Source organism: Ornithodoros turicata, unplaced genomic scaffold, assembly GCF_037126465.1.
Source record: "Ornithodoros turicata isolate Travis unplaced genomic scaffold, ASM3712646v1 Chromosome56, whole genome shotgun sequence".
In the NCBI taxonomy this organism is placed as follows: Eukaryota; Metazoa; Arthropoda; class Arachnida; order Ixodida; family Argasidae; genus Ornithodoros; species Ornithodoros turicata.
In genome coordinates, this window is record NW_026999384.1 from 473863 (window position 1) to 501202 (window position 27340).

At 46.2% G+C, this 27340-nt stretch overlaps 1 protein-coding gene across 2 annotated transcripts in view; it reads right to left on the reverse strand.

The window, feature by feature from the left end:
* LOC135374415 (uncharacterized) overlaps nt 1–25908 on the reverse strand; it is a 73316-nt gene extending 47408 nt beyond the window's left edge. The window contains exons 1-6 of one of the 2 annotated variants that reach the window (XM_064607381.1): nt 25748–25908; nt 16563–16637; nt 10842–10934; nt 3744–3776; nt 2623–2664; nt 638–688 (exon numbers count right to left, since the gene is read on the reverse strand). In XM_064607381.1, the coding sequence (XP_064463451.1) occupies nt 638–688; nt 2623–2664; nt 3744–3776; nt 10842–10934; nt 16563–16637; nt 25748–25792 (339 nt within the window). In that variant the 5' untranslated portion in view covers nt 25793–25908. The remainder of the gene's footprint in view (nt 1–637; nt 689–2622; nt 2665–3743; nt 3777–10841; nt 10935–16562; nt 16638–25747) is intronic. The other variant, XM_064607380.1, reaches the window with a different exon arrangement.
* Between the last annotated feature and the right edge of the window lie 1432 nt (nt 25909–27340).

Genomic DNA, 27340 nt, shown 5'->3' on the forward strand with positions numbered 1-27340 from the left:
GAACCAAACTACGCAACAATAACATCTTTCGCCTTTACCAACATGGCTGTCGTCATCCGCCATTCACTGATAACGACGGACTGCGCGACAAGGTCCTCGATCGGAGTAAAACTGTGTCGCTCATTTCCACTTCCCCTCGGCTGAGCCAAGAGTTTCGAAAACGCAAATTTCACTGGGCATGCTTCGCCTAGCGACTGATTGCGAAATACTTGTAGAAATCTTGAGAAAACACGTGTTTTTGACTGGAATAGTGTGTTAAGGCTATGTGCTTCCGAATTCAGGAAGGAAAATGCTGCCTTTGGTTGGCAGTTTCTCGAGATTAATTATGCAACTTAGCTTAATTAATACGTATCACGAACGCAAACGGCCTCAGTGTGTGGCACAAGTCCATATGAATTGTTAATGAATTTTAAGTCGTTCCATAAGTTTCTGAAGTAAAACCCACTTTTAGGATTTCAATTGCTTTCTCTTGTGGAGCACCCTGTATTACAACGTTACAAAACATCTCTTACGTTTCATTTTATCATACTGATCTGATAAAATGTGATTGCTTTTGGTGAGATGCTAGTGCGAACGTAATCAACGCCGAGCACCCATTCTATTATTTGGGTGTCACAAATTCTGCAGTATGATTTACCTCTAAAAACAGTTGCAGATCCTTCATGGGTCCACGGGACTGGTTAGCGTTCTGAAAGTAAATTCACAATGTTAACCAGGCTAACGACAATATTTCTATTGAATCAGGCATTACCCAAGGCTCCGTACACCCTAAGACAAAAAGGAGTAAAATGCGGAGTAATTGCAGCTTCTAGTCCCCTAGACTGCAATTAGTCCCAATTTTAGTCCCTTAACCCCGGCATTCACTCCCCAGGAGCGCAAATTGTCACTGAACTTGGCAAATGCAACAGTCTACGTGAATATGTGCTCGTGGTCAATTAATTTGATGGCATATGTCTGCATAACTCAGCTAACTTATCAATTTTCCACCCACACAGAGTAAGAAAATGCGCTTCTTTCTTCGCAAAACGTGCCATATAGGTATGTCGCGAGATTTTATATCACTCGATATATCATGGTTGACTTTTTGATTACGAGTATTTTGATGGATGGACACAAGCTATGTACCTGGGACTCTTAGAACAGAGCGTGAAATGCAGTCTCCACTCTGTAACATTCATTTACTCCCGGGCATTTATTCCCGAAAGGGACTATTTTTTGTGGCAATGCATTTAGTCCCCAAAAGGAGGAAAATTACTCCTCTTTTTCTTAGAGTGCTAGGCTTCCTGTTATTCGTGATATGAAGTAATGGCCCACCAACTAACAGTTCGTCTACTGTCAGGCTGTTCGCAAATGATTCCGTTATATATCGAAAAATTGTTTTTTGTTTTTCCTTTGATCAACGTATGTTACAAGTTGTGAACGTGTACACGAGTGGTGCGTAAAAATGCACATGCACTATTAGAAAAAAGGATGGAGCTGTTACACCTTTTAAGAGGCAATAGGTTGTCGCATATGTTGTGCCTAAAACGTTGAAAATGTACTACCTGCTATCTATGAATGATAGGGTTACCGCTCTGATTTGGTGAGCGAGGAGGGCGTACGCCTTTTTGTAGCAATTTAGAGATATGATAATTGCTTTTACCACCCTTTTACACCCTTTATCAGACGCTACGTTAACCTAGGTGATAACTCTAGACGTTGCCACCTTTTCACGCCTTTTTCTTTCGCTAGAGTGTGCCATTAAACCTGCATAAATGTAATATTCCCTTATGTGGTCACCGTATAGTCCTCGTGCCGCGGATGATTTTACGTACTCGATTAATGACACGATCATCCCCTTCCCTTACTGTTATAAATATCTTGGCGTTTCCGTTTCATCCAACAGTACATGGAACAGTCACGTTGAACACATTTCTACTAATACAGTAGGCGTTGATTTAAAAGATCGCCCCTTCACCTAAAGCATCTGGGACACACTTGTTGCGTACGACCGGAACTAGAGTACGCCTGTTCTGTGTGGGACCCTTCACAAACTTATCTGTCCGAGTCCATTGAGCGCATCCAGAACAGATCTGCCCGTTTCAGCGCTAACGACTTCTCTTTCTGCACATCTGTATCGTCATTAAAACGTAACTACATTTTCACTAGGGTGTCTCAATACTCCCCCTGCACCACGCACACAGAGGGGGCTACTACAGCCCGCAGGAAGAACATTTTGTATGGGAGAGAGTTCAGCATTTTAATTCAGTCTTTAAGGTTATTTACTGAACGACTCTCGTAAATCGTTATTCAGCATTATAGGCAAGAAGGAAAGAATTACGAGCGCATTTTATTCACAGAAGAAGCTCCGCGCCGCAAGGACAACCGTGCCGTCGTTTGTCTGCAAGTGCCAGAGAAAACCTGAGACTACTCAGACGGCCCCCAAGGGGCACAATGTACTGAAAGTCGAGTGCAATGTGGGTGGACGGGTAGGTGGATATAAGGCCTGGAACAGGCTCGTGAAACTAAAAACGTTGATAAGACACATACCGTCCACCCTTATTACACTCGACTTTCAGTACATTGTGCTACTTGGGGGATCTCATGTCTCTTGGGGCAACATAAACATGGAAATTATCTTACCTCTATGAAGGCATTCACGGCGCTCGCCATGTAATCGATGACCTTGGAAGGAATAAGACAAGGGTGCTATGTTCATTGATATAACTGGAAAGGCGGAGCGTCCAGGTCTAGGATCATGCGGGAAGTCACAGTGTTTTTGCTCTGTCATCCCAGTATACATGCGCCTCTGAGAACCCTAGATATGTCGCACAGGACAGGAACCACATTATGGGGTAGTGGCACGGATATCAAACACTCTTCGAGGACTAGCATTATAATTCAACCAAAGGGATAATGTGTGCAGGCAAATATCACGGTGATGGCTCCTAGGAATGGCTACCGCTGCGTTCAAGGGGTTGTGATACTCTGATAGACGTGTTCCATTACCTCACGCACACATCGTATTGCACACTGGAACACTGAGGGGGAAAAGATTTATTCTCCTGTGTGTAGTACTTGGCGAGATGGGAGCCCTCCAACACACAAACGCGTTAAGCTCTGACATCAAGAGCTCCCATTCCCATTGGTATTCGTAAGCACGTGACTTCTACCGCGCTTCCTCCCTTTCGGAGACCTGCTGTGACATCAGAGACGCATGAGTTTCGGTATATTTTCTCTGTCGGTTTTCTACGCGGCTATAAAGTCCATTACTGTACAACATGGAATGCAGGTTCACATGGATGTAAACCTGATTACATTTACGTTTATGTGGAATAACTTGAGATGAAGTGTTGTAACCTCCTTTAAAGGAGCATGGAAGTGACATTTCACGTGGCTCGACACCCTGCTTCATCCCTCTTCATCAAGGAGGCACGATGCAAAACATTTTCGCTCTGCGGCGTATTGTCACTGCGCAATACAATTTACGAAACACAGTCGGAGAAAGCAGTCGCGGACGAGAGACACGAGCCCCGCGTGACGTAGAACCTGCTTGAGCTGTGCCGTTGGACGTCACTGGTGACGTGCCGGAGCCCATGATACGTCAAGACGTCTTCTCGTTCGCCAATGTGCTTTGGAGACTGTCATCATATTGCTACATATTTCTTTCCAACATGGCGCAAGTTTCAATATCCCCATACTAGCTCTTGCTGACACTTTTTTCTTTTCCCTAGAGCCTGTACTGCTGACTTTTCAATAATTACCTTTTCTGCCGCTTGTGTATAGTTCTCCAAAGCCTGGAAGTATACAGAAGGACAAAGTGGATTTAAGGAACGTTTCGTGATAGTGTAATATCGATACCGCACAACCAGGAACCACTGAGAACTAAAACTGATAATTTGTTCATCGCAGTATTGCACCCACAGTCTCCACATTTTTCTGCACATTACGCTGTATGCTATGTGGTGACAAGCTGTGTTATTTTCCTTTTTGTATTGCGAGCGACATCACCGGTAGATAGCCTCCCAATACCGTGCGCACCCAGGAGCCTTCATAACATACCGTCAAGGCATTCCTGGTGAGGGATATATCCTGCGAATAATATGCAGGGTTGACCAGGATCAAGTTTCGGCTTTTTAATGACGATAAAACAAAGAACATTGCCTTTCGGGACCATAAGTATGCATCGGACGACGTATTGTACACTAAAATACTATGTCAGTACAGTCACTCCGTTCAAATTACTGCGAATAACTCGTGAAAAAAAGAAAAAAGAAACGGCGGCTCTATAACATTTTCTATAGGGCCAATACCGGTTTCCGTTCCGTCCGCTGGTTGGAGCCACAGTCGGAAGTGGCGTTGAAGTCGAGATTGAGGGCCAGCTCGCCAGTTCTCACTTGGCGATGATCGACGCGACGTCGTGAGCTGACAGCGGATATAGACGCGCGTTTCTGGCGTTGGGAGAGGAGAGACGTCGAGCAAAAAAAAATTACCATAGCGGTCGCTTTCACGACGTCGGCGACAGGTAGCGAGAACGATACACTGGCGACCAATGAGGTGACAGAGAAAGGCCACGCCTCTTGAGTTTTCGTATGCTTTGGACGTCGGAATGCCTCTGTGGTGGGAACATGAAAATCGTGCGCGCTGACGGGGCGGCGTAAATGCGCCTCTACTTCCGCCGCCCGTTCGCGACGTCGCGTCGGACGTCGCACAGTGAGAATTGGGCCTGAGAGCAACGGAGTGCGTCGAACCCTATGCACAAAAATGCTGTATAAAGCTATTTTATACAACGAAATAAAGTTAAAATTCGGGCGGGTCGGTGATCCATACTAGAAGCGAGAAAAAAAACATTGCTATGGGGCCACGAAAAGGACAAAGGACGAGACAAACACAGCGCTGTACTGCCAACCAGAGACTTTTACCTGGGAAACATGCCCCTTTTTATAATACAACAACCCTCTCCCCTTCCTTCTTCTGTCGAATATCCGAGAACTGTCGAACCCCACCTAGGTCACCAGAAAGTTCATCACCTTATCGAACAGAAGAACACAGAAGGGTTTCTGATACAACTCGAATGCTATCTCTTATGGCCTTCCTGTACAGCAAACAACCTGGGGGCTTAATCACTTCCATCGTTCGCAAGCCAACGAGGGGCGGAGCTCTTGTTAACACGAACAGGTGACACGTTTCACGTGATGCACGTTTTTGGTTGACGGGACAAAGGCGTAATCTCTTGCTCGCGTAGCGACGGACGGTGTCGTCTGCCTAACGAATGCACGTGCACACAGGCTTCATCGCCTACATGGCTCATGATCTAACGAGGCGGGAGGCACTCGGGAGCTAGAGCACGTGATGTATGACGCGCACTTTTCGTTAAAGTGACAGGGGCGTAATCTCTCGGTCCAGTTAAGAACGAATTAGATCGTTTGCCTAACGAGTGGGTCTACCCACTCGTTAGAATGTGAAACATCTTCATTTGGAGATTTGCAGAAACGGAGTTTCTGCAGAAACGAACATATATTGCTCCACGACTGTGTACAAAATGACATGCTCCCCCTTTCCAGGTATTTACACCAGTGGTTACATAAGGGCTGTGAGATATTCTCGAGAAGATGCAGATAAAGACGAGAAAAAAGACGAAGAAGCGACACCCACAAGCCACAAACAAACCATAGACAAGCCATGCGAGCTATCCAAACAAAATTAAACGACCTCATTGGTCAACAAGATTGCAGCCTCGTTGGCAGCTGTAGTTCGTTCTCACAAGCTCCCGTGGCTCAGTGGTTAGCGTGCTGGCCATGTCACGTCGAGACTGGGAGGTACCCGGGTTCGAATCCCGGTGCCGGCTGTGCTGTCTGGGGTTTTTCGTGGGTTTTCCTCAGACGCTTTCAGACATATGTTGGCACAGTTCCCTTAGAAGTCGGCCCAGGACGCACATTCCCCCAGGGCGTCAGTCGTGACGTTGCCCACATACGTGAGGCCGACAACGGCAAGCCCTATCACCACCCACCACCACCACTGTAGTTCGTTCAGGGCGGTGACATCACAACACGTACGAGCACGATAGCCTCAACGACGAAGCAAAACGAGGAGCAGAGATTGTGCCACAGCAGGGCGTCGATAAGTTTCTTTGTTTCGCTATTCGTAACGACACGCTGACGTTGAAGCTGCCCAAGAAAGATGGCGGAGTGATTCTCCGCTTGGGCGATCACACAAGCGGCTAACTGTGCCCCATGGACGTGATGGCGTCAGGATGCCTTTCAACTGGATGAGACAGATTTTGTAAAGTTCTTCCGTCCACCAAGAAACGCTCTCCGCACCGTTTGTGAGGACCTGCAACCTTCACTCCGTCTTGATAGCTACGGGTGTTGTGATGAACAACACAGGCGAAATGGATGAATATAGTAGTGTTCGAATTGTTCTCTTTAATAGTACATTGCGGACATAGTGTTGATGTAGTAGTGAGCAGAAGAGCAAAGGATTCTGTGGATTTTCTGAGGTCGATTGTCTTGAATAGTTTCATAACAATATCTTGCTTCGCGGTGCTAACATGGGATTAAAACAGTTCACTAACATTCTGTTCAAGCTCACTAGAAAAACGTTCCACTTTGAATTTATTTTATTTTAGGCGCCAGGATGCCTTTCAACTGGACCAGACAGATTTTGTAAAGTTGTTCCGTCCAGGAAGAAATGCTGTTCGTACTGTTTATGAGGCCTGACAGTAAGGCTGCGCGTTGCACTTCCATGCTTGAAGGAAAAACTTACATAAAGTTAATGAAATAAGTGTACACGTTGAGGAGAACGGGCAGCATCCTCCTCTTTCTTCTTTTGATACTTCTGATACCACTATGTCTTTCCTTTCTGGTCTCGGACTCCCACTTGCCCTAGAACCCAGCGTTTGCCCTAGAAAGGCGTTTGTGACACTTATGCTGTTCATAATTGTCACAAAAAGGCGTACGTATTGCTCGACGATTATCCTTACAGTGACGTACATGTTTGTTAATTATTTTCACACGACTAGCGAGCCATATATTGAGACGGGAAGAACAAGAAGATGATGAACGAGCCTGGGAACGAACGCAATGAGCATGTATGAGAGCACGATAATGCGAGCTATCGGAACAAACGAAACAGTCCTATTGGTCAGAGAAGATGCAGCCTCGCTGCCAGCCTGCTCTTCACTCAGGGCGATGACATCACAACACGTGAGCGCTCGCAACGTGCACAATAACCGCAAAGAAGAAGCTTCACGAGGAGCACAGATTGCGACCACGCAATGCATCGATAAAGTTGCTCGTTTCGATAGCCTGAACGACTCGTTCAGCTGTCTCGTGCCGTTAAGTTGAACGTGTGAAACGATTAAGCCCCCAGATTTGCTGCTCTTAAAAAATAAGCTTCACGTTAGTAAATAATGCCTAGCACCCAACATACGTGGTCAAATCGTCCCCCAAGGTAAATGATGAAAGATGGAAGTCACTGAAAAGGCCAGCCAGCTGTAGGATTCGAACGCATATCTTCAAGATTACGGGTCCGGAGCTCTACCAATTCAGCTAAGCTGACACACCTCCCCAGCGACATCCAATGGGGCGTCATCAGAAGGGACAAACGAGCCACTCTCTCCCACTCATCCTCCTTTCACTCTTACATTTTTGCTCACTCATACATACATTCATACGACGGTATCGACGCAAGCGGCATCACCATGATAGGGAAGCCTGAGCGATGGGCAAGACACCAGCTCAGGTTTCCCTATCATGGAATTTATCCACCAGCTAGCCTGCATTTACGCCATTCTGTCAAGCGGCATCAGTTGCACATAAGACAATTGATGACATCAATTCAGGCGGCATTGGAAGTCGCTGGCGAGGTGTGCTAGCTTAGCTCAATCAGTAAGGCCGGTAGTCCAGAAGATGTGGGTTCGAGTCCTACAGCTGCCTAACCTTTTTTGCGACTTCCATCTTTCATCGTTGATTTCTTAAGCATTTGAGGCCTTGTATGTGTTTGTCCTTCTATTCGCGTTTTCGACGACCTGTAGGTGGCGCATCTTAACTCCAACATGGCGGACGTATCCAGGTTGTCACTTAGTTTCGATTTTGATATTGCTGAACTGCAATGTTGATTCTCGATGCGTTGAAGGCGAACGAGTATTAAACGCTGCTCATATACTTCTGGCAGGCGTAACCGAGTTGTCCAAAGAGAAGGCTATAGTTGTGGCGTATTATTTGCGAATTTCCTTGATCAACCACACTTCGTGAAGGCGAATTTCACGTTTACCGGTTGCGAGGCCGAAATACCAAGCAGCGAGTGACCTGTGCTGTAGGAATGACAGAGGCATGCAAGCACACGATATCTGTGCTGATGCTCTCTTACAGATAAGATCTTCTAAGTGTGTAGCGCGTGTACGAATGTAGTTTAGAATTTATAGGGTAATGTTGCCACATCCGTATGTCATTGATGCGTATGTTTTTGGGAAACCTTAACGAAACGTCGCATTCTTTCTGCATTCTTTCCCAAGTGATTTGACGCGCTGATTCAAATGCACAGTTACAAAACTGACTTAGTTTTCGCGCTATCCCTTGTGCTTTATTGCACATAATGGCTACTGTGGAGACTATAGGGGGCGCCAGTAGGAGGGAGCGAAGGCAAAGAAGGAGCCGCCACGGGAGGGCGCGATTGCCAAAGGGTGGAAAGGGAATAAGGCAGGTCCTGGTAAAAAGGAACGGCGGGGAGGTGGGAAGAGAGACTTGTGCGAGCGGCACGTCCGAGGGAGCGGCCTTACTCTATCAAGGTATGCAATAAACCGTCTGATGTTTGACTGACTTTTCTTCCGTTCCTCCAAGGGCAGGAGGGGCGGGGGTGGTCGGGGAGATGGAAAGAAATTCCCATACTACTCAAGTTTGAAAAATATTGTTCTGTTTTGCCTAGACTAAGTTTTGCTCCCCTTCCTGACGTGTAGGCAGTACCGCTCCAAGAGCTCTGCCATGCACACATAAGCATTGCAGATGTAACAGGTTTGCTGATTTTGCGTTGCTCAATCCACCTCTTCCGAGGATGCGTCAAAGTAGGCGGTGTTCCATGTGTGGAGAGAAGGAAACGTGGAAAGACAAACTGCTGTCCCCTCGGCGCGCATAGTCGCGTTGTGTCACAGAACAAAAGTCGTTTGGTTTAGTTTGCTGGTCGTTATCTGCTCTGTTTCCTTCATCCATGATTTTAGCAGCAAAATACAGGTGCAGCTGAGCGACCCATGCGAAAAGCAGCAAGTTATCCGCACGTGAACGCGGGGTCGGCCGTGTGTACCTGGATCGGCTAGTCCCGAGTTTCACTGCTGTGCGGCGTCGATTTGGCGAAAAACGCGAATATGTGTTCCAGCCTCAGAACATCAATTGTCTCAAGGTACCTTGTTATATACGTTCAAATGATGTTGTTTTAATCTTGATTTACCACAACTGGAAATCTCACCTATATACATACAGCTTCCCGCACTTTAACCTTTTCCCCTTTAAATTTTCAGGAATTATTCCCAGTAATTTTAACGGAGTGGCCCTGAATTGACATAAAATTCTAGTGCATGATAAGTCCCTCGATGCACAGGTCCCGAAAAGCCAGTATTCTCTCTGTAACCGTCATTATAATCCCAGAAAATTACTTTCGACAACACCATAGTACGCAGAGTGTGCGCGCAAGGGCCGTTTGTAGACGGATGTTACCTGGCTTTATTCCCCCGTGACATTTTCCATCGGTTCAGAATCACTGCTATAGAGAGTTTCCATACTCTCTCACACACAGTTTTTTTGCTCTTTAAAAGCATTTCTTCCTGGGCATAGCAGCGGGGAAATTCCGCTGTGCCCGCCTACAGGGCGTCCCAGCTAAATGCCAACATATTTTCTTTTTAAATATATATATCCCTTTTCCCGAGATGAAATCAATTACAATATAGCATATGCTGAAGGACACTCATTAGGAGGGCATTAGCACACTCCTAAGGCAAAGTCGTAATCAACGTTTAATAACTAACCTTTTATTTATAAAAGCTACAAAGTGGACCCAGCAAGAAAAAGCTGGTCCCTTCGGTCACCTGATGCCGGAGCCGTTTTCCGAACAAAAACCCGTTCGAGAGATCGTCTGCAAAACAAAAAAAGTATTGAAAGAACCCGTTTTTTTTTCAGTGTTTTGTTCATTGCGCATCTTCGGAGATGGGTCTTTCCTTCACCTCCAGTGTGAGAGGGTGAAGGAGCAGAATGCCGCCTCGTGCGTAGAAGATGAGCTTTAGCTTGCGGAAACAAAACGAAAACAAATGTATCGGGTGACTCTAGCGGAACTGCCCTTATCTTGGGCTGCGTTTTCTCTTCTCTTTTAGTCGTCTTCCAGGACGCAAGAGGCGACAGTGTGCCCTTTCACCCTCTCACATTGTGGTTGAAGGATAGTCGTGTCCCCGAAGATGCACAACAAAGAAACTAAAGGAAAAATGGTGTTCCTTCACGATTTTTTTTTTTCGGACGATCTATCGAAGAGATTTTTGTTCTGAAAACGGCTCCTGTATCAGGTGACCGAAGAGATAGATCATTTGTTGTCATTGGGACAACTTCGTAGCTTTTAGAACTAAAAAGTTCAATATTGAAAGTTAATTAAGACATTGCCTTAGGAGTTTGCTAATGCCCTCCTGAGGGGTGCCCTTCAGCATATGTTATATTGCAATCGATTTCATCTCGGAAAAAGTGGTGCATATATTTTCTAATAAATATGTTCGCATTTAGCTGGGACTCCCTGTATATACTTGAATGCATCACTGTTAAGTACAGTATCTACTACGAAGTCACGTTGGAAAGGTTGTATCCTACCGTGTACGCAAACGTGCAACTTACATGGGAGAATGGATGAGCCTGGAAAGGCATGTTGGTCCCACCAGTGTACGTAATGTACCTGGACTGAGGGCGGCAAGCGGAGTCATCGAAGTCCTAAAACGTACAAATATATGTCAAATTCAGGCAATTTTGGTAGAACATATACAACCCCTTTCTTTCGTTTTCTTTTTTTGTTGTTATTGTTGTTGTTGTGAGGATGATATGATTAACCTAAATGATTCACGTCAATTTCACTCAGCAGACTAATTTAATGCCGTGATACGACTGAACGCCCGAAATGTTATTCTCTGTATTGAATTGAGGAATACGTGCAGTTCTTCACAGGTAGAAACGGTAGGCAGGTGAATGTGACCTTGGTCACATGCCAGGAGAACGCGTCACCAGAAATCGCGTTTAATGCTGATAACAGGTATCAACACTAATTGAAGATGAAAAAGCGGCGTTATAGAGGTACTAAAGAAAGTAAGAAAGTCTAAAAGCACAAACGCACTATATTCTGAATGATGGAAAGGAACCCCGACCGATACAAGGAATAGACGTACAAGTACGGAGGAATAGACGTGTACGTCTATTCCTTGTCTCCCTTCCATGACGTGCAACTACCCGTCCTCGGTAGCTCAGTCCGTAGCGCACTGGTTTGCCGAGCTCAAGATCGCGGGTTCGATCCCGGCCGAGAGCGGCAGCAATGGGGGGAGGTAAACATTGCTTCCAGCACCGTGCGTCGGAGATCTCCGGCACACGTCAAAAGAACCCCAGGTGGTCCAAATTATCCTCAGTTCTATACCCTGCGGCGCGTGCAACATGTCGCCACACTGCGCAGACAAACCTTACGTGTATCATCACGGTATCCTTATTACCCTCAATCTGTCCTCCCCTTCATATCCTGAATACTTATCGTACGAAGTCGAGGTCAATAACAATATGGGTAAGCTGAACATTGCCTCCAGCAATGTTTGTCGAAGGTTTCCGGCGCACTGCGCAAGACCCCGGGTCATCGAAATGATCCCGTACTCGTAGCCCGCTCCGCGTGCAGCGCATCGCCACACAAATATTGGCAGACTAAGCTTACACTCCTAAAACAGATATCGACTGCATAACAGGTCCCTTCCCAACCATCATCAAAATGACATCGTTCTATCCGTTGATTTGTCGACAACGGGAAGCGTACGGCTTTATGTGACACTTACGCAGTAACGTTTCCTCATACGCTTTCACACATATGTCGGCACAGTTTCCTTAGAAGTCGGCCCAGGGCGTCAGTCGTGACGTTGACCACATCTGTGAGGCCGACAACGGCGAGCCGTTTCACCAGCACCATCGCCATCACAACCCTAATGTTAAAATTACACTAGAAGGCACCAGAGCGCAATTATTTCTCCTCGCGAAATAAAAAAAAAACATTGTTACCTTGACACCAGCACAAAAGGAACTAGAGTAAACTGATACGTCGTTAGTGATATATGAGCGAAAGAAGCCACAACTGACGCTTTATCCCTCTCCTATACGCAAGAAGCTCCACAATGAGGAAAGGCCCTCCGATTGGTCCGCGCAAACGATCGATCCAATCATCGAGAGAAGTTAAGTTGAAACCAATTTGTGCCTCATCCGGCATTTTGGGAGGGATAAAGGCCAACCTTCATGGGGCGAATTTTTTGGAACGAAGTTCGCGCGGCAGACTACCACGTGCGTTCCGCCCACAGCTGTACGCCGTCACCAGCTCCATGGGTGGAAAAACTAGCGGACGGCGTCGGAAAGTCACGCCCTGATATCACTGTTGTCAGAATACAAGGTGAAAGCTGCTCAGTTCATCAGTTGCTCGAAAAATTGCATTTCACAAATTTTGCAACTAAATCCATCAACTGCCTAAAAAAGCGTGCCCAGTAACGTACCGAAAGGCACATTCACTACTACGAAAGGAAAACATGTTTCTTAGCAGAGAATGCCTGGCGTTCTTGCAATGCAGTATAGGCGAAACAGCGAGCAGACGACAGCATCCCATAGAGAAGAGGACGACGACCACGACGACGATGACTCACGAGAGCAGACGACTACTTGCAGACGACAAGACCTAGCCGGCATACATCCGTAGCAGGAGGGCGCTTTGATTGGTTCATCTGCAGTTGACGCTTCCAGAATCGCAGACACTTGGCGAAAATATCTGGCAAGGGTGGATCGCCGACGAACTCTCACATTTTTGACGCCTCGCTCAGGGCGTCCGACGCTGAGCGAAGTTCGCAGCTTTTTCGCTCTACATTCGCTCCATGGATATTGGCCTTAACGCGCGTGTTGCAGTTTCATGTCGTTCAGCTCATAAATCCCGAAAGACGCAGCGGATGAATTCCGCTCCTTTTCTGTTGGTGTCAAGGTAGCGACATCAGCAAAGGGAAACTTTGTCACTTTAGTGTCCCTTTAATAGTCGAGAAGAGTCGTCTCGCCTATTCGGATGTGATCTTTCTGTTTAATGATCCGTTATGCCACGAGCTTCTCTTTTAAGAGTGCACGTGTAAACGTACCATTACTTGTAGTTGAAAGGTAGAAAATCCAGCGAACCAATAAAGAAACGTGAACAGATACTTTTCGTTAATAATTATCAAGAGCCTCATCCTTTTTTTTTCAATATCCGGGTTTTTGCGGCAAAGCAACTGTGCCTATGGGCGGCATACAGCCGTGGAGAGAGGGCAGCATTAAGGAGTGGGGAAATCCTGTGCTGGCTTCAGGAGGAACTGTGCCGATATTCAACTGGAAAGTCTTCGGAAAACCCAGGGAAAACCTCAGACAACACAGCCGGTGCCGGGAAACAAACCCGCGTCACCTCCCAGTCTCGACATGGAAGGCGATCGTTCTAACCGCTACGCCATGCGAGCTGCTTGACTTCAATATCGTCGGCTATCCCTCTGGGCCCCCCATTATTCCTGACCCACAGTGCGCACAGCGGGAAGAAATCTATGGTTATCCGTGTATTCACACGGACGACATCCCCACGGAAGATTCTAGTGGAACGAAAAGCGAAAACAATGCTCACAGAGTCGAAGTCCCGTCCCATCCCATGTTACGTGCAGAGTCCATACGGCGCCATTCATAGCAGACGACACTTGGCAGACGACACCGTCAGCGTCTTTCCCTGTCGTCTGCTACGGAATATCTTGTGGCTGTGTCGCAGGATACCCTACGGTTAGCAGTCTACGTGAAGACACGACGTTGAGTGCTCGCGCTCACGTGACAGCAGGAAGCTATGACCTTTTTTTTTTTTTGCATTCCCCGCTCTATTCTGGGGAATACCCTTCGTGTGAATACAGAGTATGGCTCCCAGGAATAAACGTCTTTGATGATGCCAGTACTTTAAATGGGGCTGTGATCAGCGCTCCCTTCTAGCCGTTCACGCGGTTTTGGTGAGGCCTACTGTACGTGCTTTACAGCCTTCCAGTCTTGCACAGAATTTCCACAACGTCATTCAATACTCTTCGCGCCTTATTTGCCAGAAGCCTTTGCCGCTGCTTTGGAGTTCTCAGAATGTCTGAAACACGGCAAGCCCTGGCTGAACCTGGTGAACTCCCGGTGGACGTTCTCCGTGAGCGTGAAGTGGCTCGGCACTTCCTACGCTTGCGTGCGCGTCAACCACTTCCCTCGGGAAAATTCGATACCGTGCTGAAAGCGATTTCCATCGAGTTGGGCAGAGGACACGCCGCCGGACAAGGCTTCACACCGACCCCCTGATTCCTTCCTGTGCCACTCACCTTCCTCGATGGGTGGTACGGGTGGCAACCGACCAGCTGGAAAGAAGAGGTCAGGTTCCCCCACAAGTTTTTCGAGCCCGTTTTTATGCTCTGGTAGACGCGAAGTTTCCTACCTCTGCCGCAGCATACACCGATGGCGCTCAGCCTCGAAATGGCAAGTCCGCATCGGCATTCGTCATCCCAACCGAAGGCGTAGTGGAAGGCCGTCGCCTTTCTCATTAAACCTCCTCCACAGCTGCGGAACTCTATGCCATACCTTTCATTCTGTAGCATGTCGTTGATCTTATCCCGCGGGAATGGGTTGTGTTCACTGAATCTATGTCTACGCTGCTAGCAATTGAAAATTCTAGAATCCGATGCTTATCCGCACAGTTGGTGATGGATGTGTTAATGGCTTACAACCTCGTCTACGAAGCAGGGCACAGGCTGGTTCTCCAGTGATGGGTTCAAGCGCATTCCGCCTCGGTGTGGCTTTTACAGCGCAGTGGGGATACCGCTTGAGACAAGTTGACTCTCCACACTGCTGTCACTGCTCATTTTAACAGTTGCAATCTACTTCTGGACATAGTCCAATGGTTCAATACAAGTATTTTAATACAAGTACAGAAGAGCGGAGGAGCAAGTGAACAAGGTGAAAGTTTTATCCCCACTTTTTCCTTTATCACATCACCATCACCATCACAAGGTGAAAGTTTTCTGTGATTTTCCATGGCATTCAGATTTGAATTTGGATTATTTGAATTGTTTCAAAACTTGATTATTTGAAATATTATTTATTTGATTATTTGATTTATATTTAATTATCGCCATGCTGCCTGTAAATAAGCTTTAAATACGGAAGAAACTGTGTACGGATTCACGTTTGTAAAAGTAAACTGTATTATAAAATTTATAATGATTAAAATTCGTTGCGTATTTACACAAACATTTACGAAGCGGCGACACGAAAACCCTTCAGTGCCATGAAAGTCGGTACCTTCGGCTGATTTCGTTGTCATGATTGAGCTCAGCCAGATTGCATAATTAACTAGTGCGGCACTTCATGAACCACAAAAGTTAGAAAAGAACGAAGAAAAGAAAAGAAAAGAAACGTAGACCTGTGTTTAATTTCACCGTTTCTTCCTGTGCTTCATGCTTCTTTTTATCTACCAGGTTACCGACACAGAATGTATTCTTTCAGGGCATTCCTCAATAGTTATGCAAACCATCGCCCGCCGTGCAAGATGGTATGAGATACACAGCAATTGGAGTTACGTATATTATGGTGTCTTAAGGGTGTCTGAGGTATCCTCTGGTGGCTTGAAGGAGCGCTAAAACGCAAAGACATCTTGTTTTGAAATGAAAGTACGTGTTTCAAACAGTATAATACGAGCAAAGTTAGTTCCCACAGCGCAACGCTGTAGAAGAAAAACGCAGTGAAAACAGAGCCGTCTTTGGGGGCAACGAATGGGATCCACAGGAAGCGACGATTGGCGGCATCCAACGAGACAACAGGACAAGCGCGTCCTTTACCTATCGTGGCCGTGGGGATTTGGAACGGGTCCGATCGTAGTGTTCCGTATATGCGCGGCATGATGCGCACTGCTTCATTTTTCAATACCGATTCACTGCTCTACAGCTCTCGCAGATGTTCCACCGACAACATCCATTTTCACGTCCTTCGGACAGCGACGCCAGCCCGCTTCGCAACGTGCAACCACGTTTTTCGCCGGGACTGGCATGGCACGCGCGTGCACGCGCAGCATGCAATAAAAACACCGATGTACGAGCTGCAACGAGGCACAGTCGTTAGCGCCGAAGCAAGAAAGAGTCCTGTATATTTTTGATGGAAATCTGGTAACGGAATGAATCAAAGGTTTGAATTATGATAACAAGTAGAAAATTAACATAGCGTAGAACGTGATTGGAAGTGAGCTTGTTATCGCATTCTAGTGGGAACCTTTTAGGGTGTGCTAAGAGTGTCTTAAAAATAGTGGTTGCAACTTACGACACCGATGGCATCAAAATAAGCCTTGACGTAATGCAGCCCAAACTCTTCACTGCTGATGGCTGTTCCAGGGCTCTGCGTACAAGAGGTATATATATATATATAATACTTAGAGGACTACATAAAAAAAAGCTAGAAGTACCTTCCTAAGGAACGCAATGGTGCAGTAAAAAAGCATCAGTTTGGGCAATAAAGAACGGTACTGCATCATTTACTTCACACAAAATAGGGAACGTATATAGTATACACCACAGACGTGGGAAAATTGAGAGGGAAAGGACGGCGAGGGACAGAGGGAAGACGGGTCAAGTACAGCACGAAGCAGAGTTAACTGGAACGCCGCTTCGACCGACGGAGCAAGAGGGGAGCCACCCTGGCGGCCTTTAGCAGAATTAAAGGGAGAGGGCGTTTCGACATTTCCATTCCAGTCGGAGGGGTGTTCGTTGTGGTGTGCCGAATAGCACCCAATGAAGCTGGCGTTATCAAGGCTGCGCCTGTTTGTGTTTTGGACGGGCGATTGTGTCTGAGATAATGCGGAGAATCGACGTCATGGCACGCACCTGGAAACAGGTTGGCGCATGGGCACGCACCATCCGAAACGCTCATTGTGTGATCGAATGAAATGAATAACAATTTCTCTCTTTCGCAAAATTTACTGTGCTCAGAATAGAGGATGCGAAGAGGCTTTAAATAATTAACGATGGGAATCGCGAAACCATCGTAATGAGTTTTTAAATAATAATAAAACGATGCTTTCATTGTGTAGAATCTCGCGTTTCTCGGGAGTTTCTCGGAAAAACAACCAATTAGTACAAACAAATATTTGTGTGCATGCTGCCACACAGTGCAGGGAGTCACCGTGAACGTTTTCTATTATTGGTGTAGTGAATGATGACCAGAGCTAGACAAATTCACCATGACCTTTGTCCTCACTTCAGTTTCCGTCAGCAGAGGTTCGTTTCGTACATCGACTGCACGTTCCCCAAATTTGCCTCTGCCACCTTTCGTAAATCGCATTTTGATTTTTTTTTGTCCCACATCAATCCTTTTTCTAAAAATTTTCCTCATCTCGATCACTTCACCTTAATTTTAATTTTGGAAGTTTGGAGAGGTGAGAGACGACAGGTTCGCACGTGCTAACCCGGCGCGCACCATCGGGATATCATCGATTCTTCGCAATCCCTCAGACAGGGTCGCCCAAAATAAACGAGCCCAGCGTTGATAACGCCAACCTGATTGCGCACCCCTTTATTTCTACTAAACGCCGCCAGGGTGGCTCCCCCCTTGCTCCGCTGTTCGAAGTGGAGTTCCTGTTAACTCTGCTTCGAGCTGTACAACAAGGTCATCACAAATCTTCCACATAATGGTACTATAAGCCAGATGGATATACACTGAGGGCATGCTAACAGAACTGCAGAAGCTTGGGTGTTGTTGCCAAGATAGGGATTAACCTATCGAGTCGGTGGCACCGACAGAATGTGGGTCACCTGAAGATGGCGCATTGACCACTTGACGTCATAACGTCATCACGGGGTCGGCGATTCTGTCGAGAGAGAACGTGGTTAGGGGTGGTAAGTAGGGAGTCCACGTTACTCGTCGGGGGCGCTGCGGGCGTCGGAGATGTAGTGACCCCAGGGGTGACACAAGCCCGCCATTGTTGTACCTACCCTCAAGCGGGTGTCTACGGCAAAACTGCCTTCTTGTCCTGATCGCACGTTATAGAAAACGTCATTTTGAGGTCATGTGACTTTGTTTACATGCCGTTTGCCTCCTGCCGCATATCTCCGTCGTTGCCAGCGTGAACTATGCGGTGCTTCTTCCGCAACGCAGTAGCTCGTTTCTCATTAGTTTAAGTACATCGCATCGGCACAGTGAGTCGTAACGCGCGGTCGTCATCACATCTTTCTAAGTCTTCAACATTACGAGGCCTTATGTGCAAAACTGCGCGTTTTACTCCGATATTATCGGATAAAAATAATTACCGTGATCGAAAGACATTCAAAACGTCGCGCAGAAACAACAACCGCATTGTTTACAAACGGTTTGGCCGCCGATCACGGGCGCAGCCATCTTTAAGGTCAGGTGTGCCTTTACGCTTGCTGTAACGTGCGACCAGGACCTGTCCAGGATGCATTGCGTTCGCCGAGAACGCTTTCGTCTACGGAGCGATACATTGGGTGCCATCCATGTGGGACTGACGGCGGCGGCAGGCGCAGCAGTGGATGCTGCCGATGCGAGCAGTGCATGGAGCGTACTAGCAAGGATGTCGTCACGGTAAAAATAATACTGTGTAAACATGGTGTAAATGGTGGTACGGTGTAAACACGCTGTAAAGATAATAACGGTGCTTTAGCGAGACTAAAAGCGGCGCAGAGCATTTTAACTCTGATACGATACTTTTACTTTTCGGTCAGTTAATAACACGTTTGCAACTGCAGTATGGAGTAAGAGGATAAACGGCGCTATTGATTTTGATACAGTTATTGTTGGTTTGCGCATAGTGGATGCTGATTGTGGTATGAGGAGCTACAGCGGCACGAGGGACGCTGTCACAGTGCATTGGCGCTCCATTAACCGATGGTTAATATTACATAATACCTAAAACCGATATGGTTTTGACAGTTGGGCCGGTGAAGTTTTGACTCTATTTCATGTGATTTTGATACACACAGTTTTTGTGATTCGAAATCCGCGCGTACGTATTTCCGTACGCTACGCACAAAGAACGGTGGCGCGTTCCAGTGCAGCAAGCACTTTTACCAGTGGCGGTGACACAACTGGCTACTATATGCTGTAGCTTTTCTGATCAGTATTGCATGTAATTTATGCCGTCTGTCGCTCATATATTTAGTTCTAGTTCCACGTATCTGTAATGTGCAATATATTATTGATGACGTACCAATATGTCCACCAATAATATTCTATATGTGCTGTGACCTACGAGTGCATTACGGAATCCTGCAGCTCTAATTATTTTGTAGGGGATTACGTAGGGTCTTAAGCCGTAACTGTATTCTCTATTTCCTATGGCTGTGTTGTCTACAGCGTTATGCATAAATTTATGAGCGTGCGTCAACAGCAAGCCCCTCGCGGCTCTTCTTGAACACGTATAATATTTAAAAAAACGTCATTATTTTAGTCGCATAACGGAGCGTTCGCAACTACATTATGTATCAAAGGAGGTAAGAACTCCTATATTCAGGTATATTTACTTACGGGTGTAATATGTGTAACACTGTTCTTCTACGTTTCGTAATTCTACGTACAATTTATTGTTCAATTCTTCTCCTTCATAACGTGCGCAGCATTAATGCAAAAACTCACTCTTTTTTGGGGGGATACGGGCGAGTAGACGCAGTGCCATCCAGGATACCTCTATCCATTGCTACGTCACTTGAAGAATTGTAGCACCCAATCAGACGCCAACGCCGAGGTACATATAACGTTCTGCTCAACGCACTTCACCACATAGCACGCTCGTAGCCAACTATCATACCGAAAAAGGACGTTCTCATCCCTGATATGTTGAAAACGGGAGGCGGAGCCTATTTCGTAGCCATAATGCTGCACTTAAATGTATACAATAGGTTCCGCCTCCCGTTATCAACAAATCAGGAGCGAGAACATTGTCATTTGAGATGATGGTTGACGAGCAGCGTGCCACATCTGGTGAAGAGACGGACCAGTCAGATTGATTTATAGAAAAGGTTATACGAAAGTCAACAAGTTAAAATCGCTGTTTGGAACCGGCACAGTCGGCGGGCCTGCTCAGTAGAGTTCATAGCCCCTTTAACACCGTGATTTTTTTGTACGCTACTATGACGGTGACATAAGCTACACAATAATGTTTAGAATGAAAGCTTTTGTAACTGCAGTATGTATGTGTTTGCTACAGTCTTTGGTATCAGCAAAGAAAGTGTTTCTTATGAAGGTGCGATTTTATTACGGAGGTGCCTTCTTTTATACGTTATGCACTCCATAATGAAGTTGTGTTCCAGCGCAGCATTTTGCAGATATTGGAGTGTTGGTCATTACGCCACATTTCTGTTACTTTGTGTACCATGTACACTGAAATTCACTACCATGGCGCAAGCACTGCAGCGCATTCGTGACAACAAAGCACTTGCGAAAAAAATTTACGTTTACGTCATCGTGTGGAAATTCACTGAAGGGACACGGATTCGCTTTCATCGCACACTCTTCTACGTTTCTTGTAATTCACACACACACACACATGTATATATATATACCATGACCATCTCAATAATACACGACCGTAACACTCGCCCGTTCGCCTATGGGACTTCCGTCCGCGGCTCGAGAAGCGGAAGTGCCGTATTTACGCGCGGAGAGCCCACCAGGGGTGCCAATTGCCGTACCCTGAAGAGCGCCTGTTGTAGCTCAGCTGTGTGCAATATGAGTGGTCATTATGGTGAATTCTTCCTGCGTACATGTTTGTGTATCGTCGCAGGTCCTCTGTGCATGTAAAGCTAAAAGTTATGAAACAAAATACTCAGAAATGGCCTGTGCTCTGAACCGTAAGGTGGCATGCAACACTGTGAAACTCACGCACTATGTACCGTACATCGTGCACATAAACTTAGCAGCAGCACCTTGTGTGCTGGGCCAGTTCTCATGCGTTTGTGATTGTCAGACGCAAGCGCGTTCAGAGTTTACGTTTCGCGTGAGAGGCATTCAATGTTAACATGCAGAGCAGTTACAGAGAATGGATGAATACCACCGTAAGAAGAAACTGTTCCTGGCAAAAGATGACCGACACCAGTTATGGCGTCCAAAAGAATTTGTTGTATAAGCAAGCACTTCAGTTTTGAATCAGCAGTTGCTTGTTTTGGTTTCGTACTTATCGGTCCTTTTTTTTTTCGGTCTGCCATTACAAGGCTCTGCTAACCTGTATTACGCTGTTCGGATAGAAGCCACTTTGAGAACTTTTCTTGATGGTGGCTTTTCTGCGACACTACCTTGTGGTGCCTTCTTTGTGTTCCTTTCGCACTCGTGGGAGATGCAAGGCCACCTCAACTTCGTGATCATTAAACTTCGGCCTTGAAATGCCGTGAACACGCTGTCGACTAGTCTGTCGGAGGCAGGGATGGGCAGTATTTAAATACATTGTAATTAAAGTACTACTTAAAATATATACCCGGTGTTTCAGTTAAATCCTAGGGCTAAATAATTCGCGAACGGGTGCACCAATCGACGAACTTTCTTCTTTACAAGTATCTCTGCGATACCACCTACAAGCTGCGCACCGTGTGAATGAGTGGCAGGCGCTCATTATTTAAATAAAAATTCAAATGAGTTTCGTAAAAAACATAACTTCTAAAGCAGGGCGCTGTCGACATTAAAATGGGTACTACCTCTTTTGGGACCTTCAGTGGACACCTTCTAGATAAAAATCTGCCACCGAAGCGGGTCATTTGTTGCTGTAATTAATTGGTTTCGGTTTACATATTTTGTCGGGGCTGGTCGCGGTGAAGCGCAAAAGGACGTAATTCATTGGCGTAAGGACTTAATTCATTGGTGGATAAGGGAATGGAAGAGCGTATATATACGACACGTATTTATAATTATATTCAAATATCCCTTTGGGGGAATTTATCCTTGTAAATACTTTATAAATACTCCTAAGTATATACTCCTAAAAATATACTGACTCATGTCTTAAATATGCTGCGCATTTGACCTTTTGGGAAGAAGGGCGCGCGTTTAGGGAAGAAGGGCGCAGTGTTTGGGCTAGCATGCAGCCGAAAAACGATTTTGGATGGCGAGTTCTTCCTGTTGTTGGAGAGAACGGTCGCGGCTGATTACCTTGTTGTACCGAGAATATTCGTCAAATTTAATGCAAGCCTTTGTTCATCGGCACCTGCGAAGATGTTGATGTCTTTTGCGAATCAGATTGTACGGCCTAACACAAAACGCCGAAGTGATGCAGTCTTCAAAAAACTTGTAATTTTAAAATTACCATGATAATCTAACAAATAAATACTATTTTCCTTCCTGATTTGTTATGATCATCGTTATTTCTGTAGTTCCAGATGACATCTTCCTCACAGTATTTATGGTAGTAGTTATGGTGTTTAGATACTGTATGTATATTTAAACACCCCTTTCAACAAATTATTTTGTATTTATATTTAAGTATTCAAAGGTTGTATTTATGCCCATCCCTAGTCGTAGGCCACAGTTTATCATTCGTTCTTTCAGAGAGAGATGCGTAAAAGGTACTCAGCTACTAGATACAACTATTTATGGTACGCACTGCCGCCCATTAAGCACACCGTATGGAAAGAAACAATCGCAATGAAGTTACTTGTGTCAGGACCCCGCGATATATTTCGAGCCACTTCTCCCGTAAGGCAGCATTTGAGCGGAACTCGTGGAAGGAAATACTTGGGTCCGACCCTGCCTTCTTCGGCTTGCAAAGCGGGACGGTGCAGTACACCATCACGTCTCACGTCTGACAAACCATGCACTGGAGACGAACACTGCCCACCGCGTGGAAACCAGCAAAGAGCCAAACGCGAATGACGGCAGCGACGGTATCCGCATAGCATGCGTCGTCTGCCGAGGGTCCCGTATTCAGCGCCACAAACGTGCGGCGGCCGCTTGGCGACACTAAATCAGCGGCGCTGGGGCTAGGTGCGAGTGTGATGGTCGGTATTACAGAGATGGTCGAGGTATATAAACAAGACACAAATTCGAAGCATCTGGTGAACATGACGGAATAACTTGTTCAGAGGTTGATGATGATGATGATAATTGGAGGTTTTTGGCGCAAAAGCGACTGAGACCATAGAGCGCCTATGGTTGTACGCCTACAAACTGACCGTCTGTAGAAAGGGGGCGCTTCACATGAGGAGGGAGTTGGCGCTGCGGTCGCCGAGCAAAACTTTAGTGCGTCAGGCCCATGCCAGTTGCCTGAGTTACCGCCGCCGCCACATACCAAGAGAGCCTCTATCGTCCGCGGCGTCCCCGCAACGATGGCAGCTCGTAGAAGTGGGCTTCCTACTTTGCACCTCTATGTTCCCGTGTGTCTCCCGACTGGGTCGCTGGGCCCGCGATGACGCCTTGACGTCGAGTAGCCAAAGCGCCATCTTCGTATGACCCGCCACCTGTCGTCGCAATAGTAAAGCCCTCTATTCGTTGGGGATAATCCCTCTCTTATGGGCCCTTTTGGCAACAATTAAATCAGTACAAAAGACGTGATCATGACATGTTCGTCGAACTACGCTCTTACCACACCCCTCTGTAAATTGTGAAAGAAATTTAAAGCGAAATGATATAGAGCGCAACATACAAAAGCAGATAGACAGCACAAGACACAACATAACACGATTTAAAGACCTCCATAAGCACCCTGTTCTTTCAAGATGTAACTCATCCGTGTATTGACACGAGCGACATACTCACGGAATATTCTAGTGAAAGAAAAATGCCAAACCACTTCTCACAGAGCCGAAGTTCCGTCTCGTGTTATGTTAAACATTCACACGGTGCGGAATAGCGGGAGTGGCGTACTGCGTATTTAGCAGACGACACCGTCAGCGTGTTTTCCTGACGTCTGCTACGGAACATCTGGTGGCTGTGTAGCAGGATATTCCCCACGGTTAGCAGTGTACGTGAAGACATGACGTTGAGCGCTGGCGCTCACGTGACATCAGAAAGCTATGACGCTTTTCCCATCTTCCGCTTCTGGGGATGTCGCTGGTGTTGTTGTTATTGCTCCTTGAGCGGTATGGCGCTTATCCGTAAGGCAGATTGGCCAGGACTAATGAGGTGCGATCATCAGGATGGTAAAAACGAGTTCGAATACATGGTATCCCCGACAATAGGCGATTTCAGATATTGCCCTTGTGCTCCGCACGGGGGCCCTCCGTCGCGCAAGTCATGCGCATCGCGCAATGCGTTGTGGGAAATGGTTTGCATTCGTGCTCGTCTGCCTGTTTCTTGAAGGTGCGGGAGGTGAAGGAGAAAGAAAACCGAAACCGTTTGCGCTCTTCTTCTTCTCTCTGACTCATGAACACTAAATCCCAAGGTGCAGCGGGGCTTTCGCAACACGGCGCTCTCTGGTGGGCCATCCATGCAATTTCTGAAATCGTCTATTAAGAAGAAGAAGAAACGTTCCGGCTCGCGCGCATTCGTGTACTTCCAGTGTACAACGAAATGTGGACTAGGTCAATACATGGACGATACTAAAGATACTATAGTATATACCAGTGTCTTACATAACGTCGTTGCAAGGAACGGCGCAACTCATATCGGAAACATTCTTTCGGCATGGACACTCTTTAAAACTGGAATCGCAAAAGCATATACAGACTCTTCGATATGTTGGTTGGAATTTGCAATAGGGGTCGCTCAAACTCCTCGTCTGCCATCTTACTGAGGTTTCTCCAAACCGTACACTGGTACGCGCAACGCGAACCAGTGACAATGAATAAAAGTATGAAATAGGGCCGGTGCAGAAGGGGGGGGGGGGCACTATGAGAGTATATGTATTGGTAACGACACGGAGATCGCGTTACCACAAATTTGTAGCCGAAATACTATTCCGGTATCTACTTAAAGAAAAAAAAGTATCGCGACCCACACTGTGTTGCCGAACATAGAGTATCGATTCGATTACGGTAATGGCGTTGCGTACCTACTCACTTACCTACGAAATTAATCATGAAAGATGGAAGTCATTAAAAAGATTAGCCAACTGTACGGTTCTCAATATTTTACACTTTTTAGTATGTATTAGGGGTGTAATCCAAAAGTATGATAACTCACATCCTTTAGGGTGCACTATAACACCGTTTTTCCATAGGTTATAGCCTGTTTTTTGGGGTGTAGCCTGTGGAAAACGGTGTTATATTACACCCTAAAGGGAATGAGCTATCGCCCGAATGGATTACACCCTTAATACACCCTAAAGGATGCAAAAAAATTAAGAGTGATTACTCGAACCCACATCTTCTGGATTACCGGTCCAGAGATCTACCAATTGAGCTAAGCCCTTCAGCTAAACTTGGTAGAACGCTGGACCGGTAATCCAGAAGGTGTGGGTCCGAGTCCTACAGCTGATCATTCTTTTCAGTGACCTCAATCTTTCATCGTACTATACTGCTTTGTACAGCCGACCAGTAGAGTCCTCCGAACCTAATCTTCTCAAGTTTGCTTACCAGCATGAGTGTCCACACGAAGAGCAGTAGTAACGAAGCGTACATGACGAAAATTCTATGCCACGCAGCGAGAGGAAAACTAAACGAGTTTCAAGAGGCGTGCCCTGCAGAACCGTTACTGCATTTGTGAGTGAGTTATTAAAACGAGCTCGCCGTTTCTCACGCAGGTGGTGCGCATTAGCGCGAGTATACTAATTTGAAGTCGTGACGTCAGCCGGGCGAACCCAATTTCTTTTCGTCCTTTATTGATCAGTTGCTGTTATACTGAGCGATGTTAAAGCCACAGGGTAATTTCAACGGTGTTTGCTGTCCAGGTGTTGGCAGCCCGTACATAAAGTGAACACGCGCGAAATTGGATGTTTTAAGCAGGCAGTATACGGTATTTACGGGTCACTAGCGCACGTTTTACTCATAAACACGGCGCCGTGGTGAAGGTTCGTTATTACGAAGAGAAATTGTAGTGATTCAACTCTGCGCTCTTAAAACATAACTTCACCACATAGCACGGTGAAGTTCAGCCATTGCACAGATTGATAACCACCACGAGACAATTGATGTTCTGAGGCTGGAACACATATATCATAGAATATCAATTTCGCGATACCCCCCACCCCACCCGAATTTATGTAATGCGCGGGTCCGGATGCTTTTTTATAGCAACTAACATAACTGCATAGTGTCAGCAAAAGGGGTACTGCGCCCGTTCTTAAACAATTATTGGCCAGAACGGTGTCAGCCAAAGTGGTGGTTTGCTGAGAGCGTGCTATATGCGGTGAAGTCCTGTTTTAAGAGACTATCGAACATATGCTGACATAATGGCGCGCATATCACAGTAAATCATTTTACACCTTTTTTGAGTAAACTGCTTCTCCTATAACTGACTCCTTTTTTCACACCAAAGTGGCTGGTGTATTTTAGTACGGCGTTTACTGAAGTATATTATATAGGAATCACTCCTACAATAGTAGATGGGTAGAAATCCAGCGAACCGGTAGAGATGTAGGAAGGGAGTTGCCTCAGGACAGAAGCCGCCGATATTTCGAACAGAGACTGTTCTTCTTCTGGGCACCGTCCTCATCATTGGCATGGTATTTAAAGGGTTAGGTGTGGCGTGTTTAAAGGTTCATGCGAATTGTGGGTCAACAGTCCGGGGGGAAGAAAGGGTCCGTACGGGCTTCTATGGCCGGAGTGAATGGCTGCTTTGTTAGAGTATGGAGGGGATTATGTGAACGTAGTGATCTAGGCTACAGACCGGTTACAGAAAAATGGAAGGTTCACGGACACGTGGACGAAACGGGACAACAGACAAGAATTGGCAAGCATAGTGAAAGATAAGGAGGTTAGTGGTTACGTGGGGGAAATTCCAGAAGGAGCAGTTTTTTTTTATATATATTTGTAATACAAAGCTGTGGCATGCAATAAAGAAAGCAGAAAGCAGTGGTCATGCAGAACATAACAGATGATAATGGAGGTAGAAGGGAAAAGCATATTTTATTTGTGAAGTGTTTCTAGGGTGCCTTGTGATTTGTTGATACCAGACGGGTGAAGAGCGTTGAACTTGTATATGAGATAAGACTCCCTATCACGTCTGTC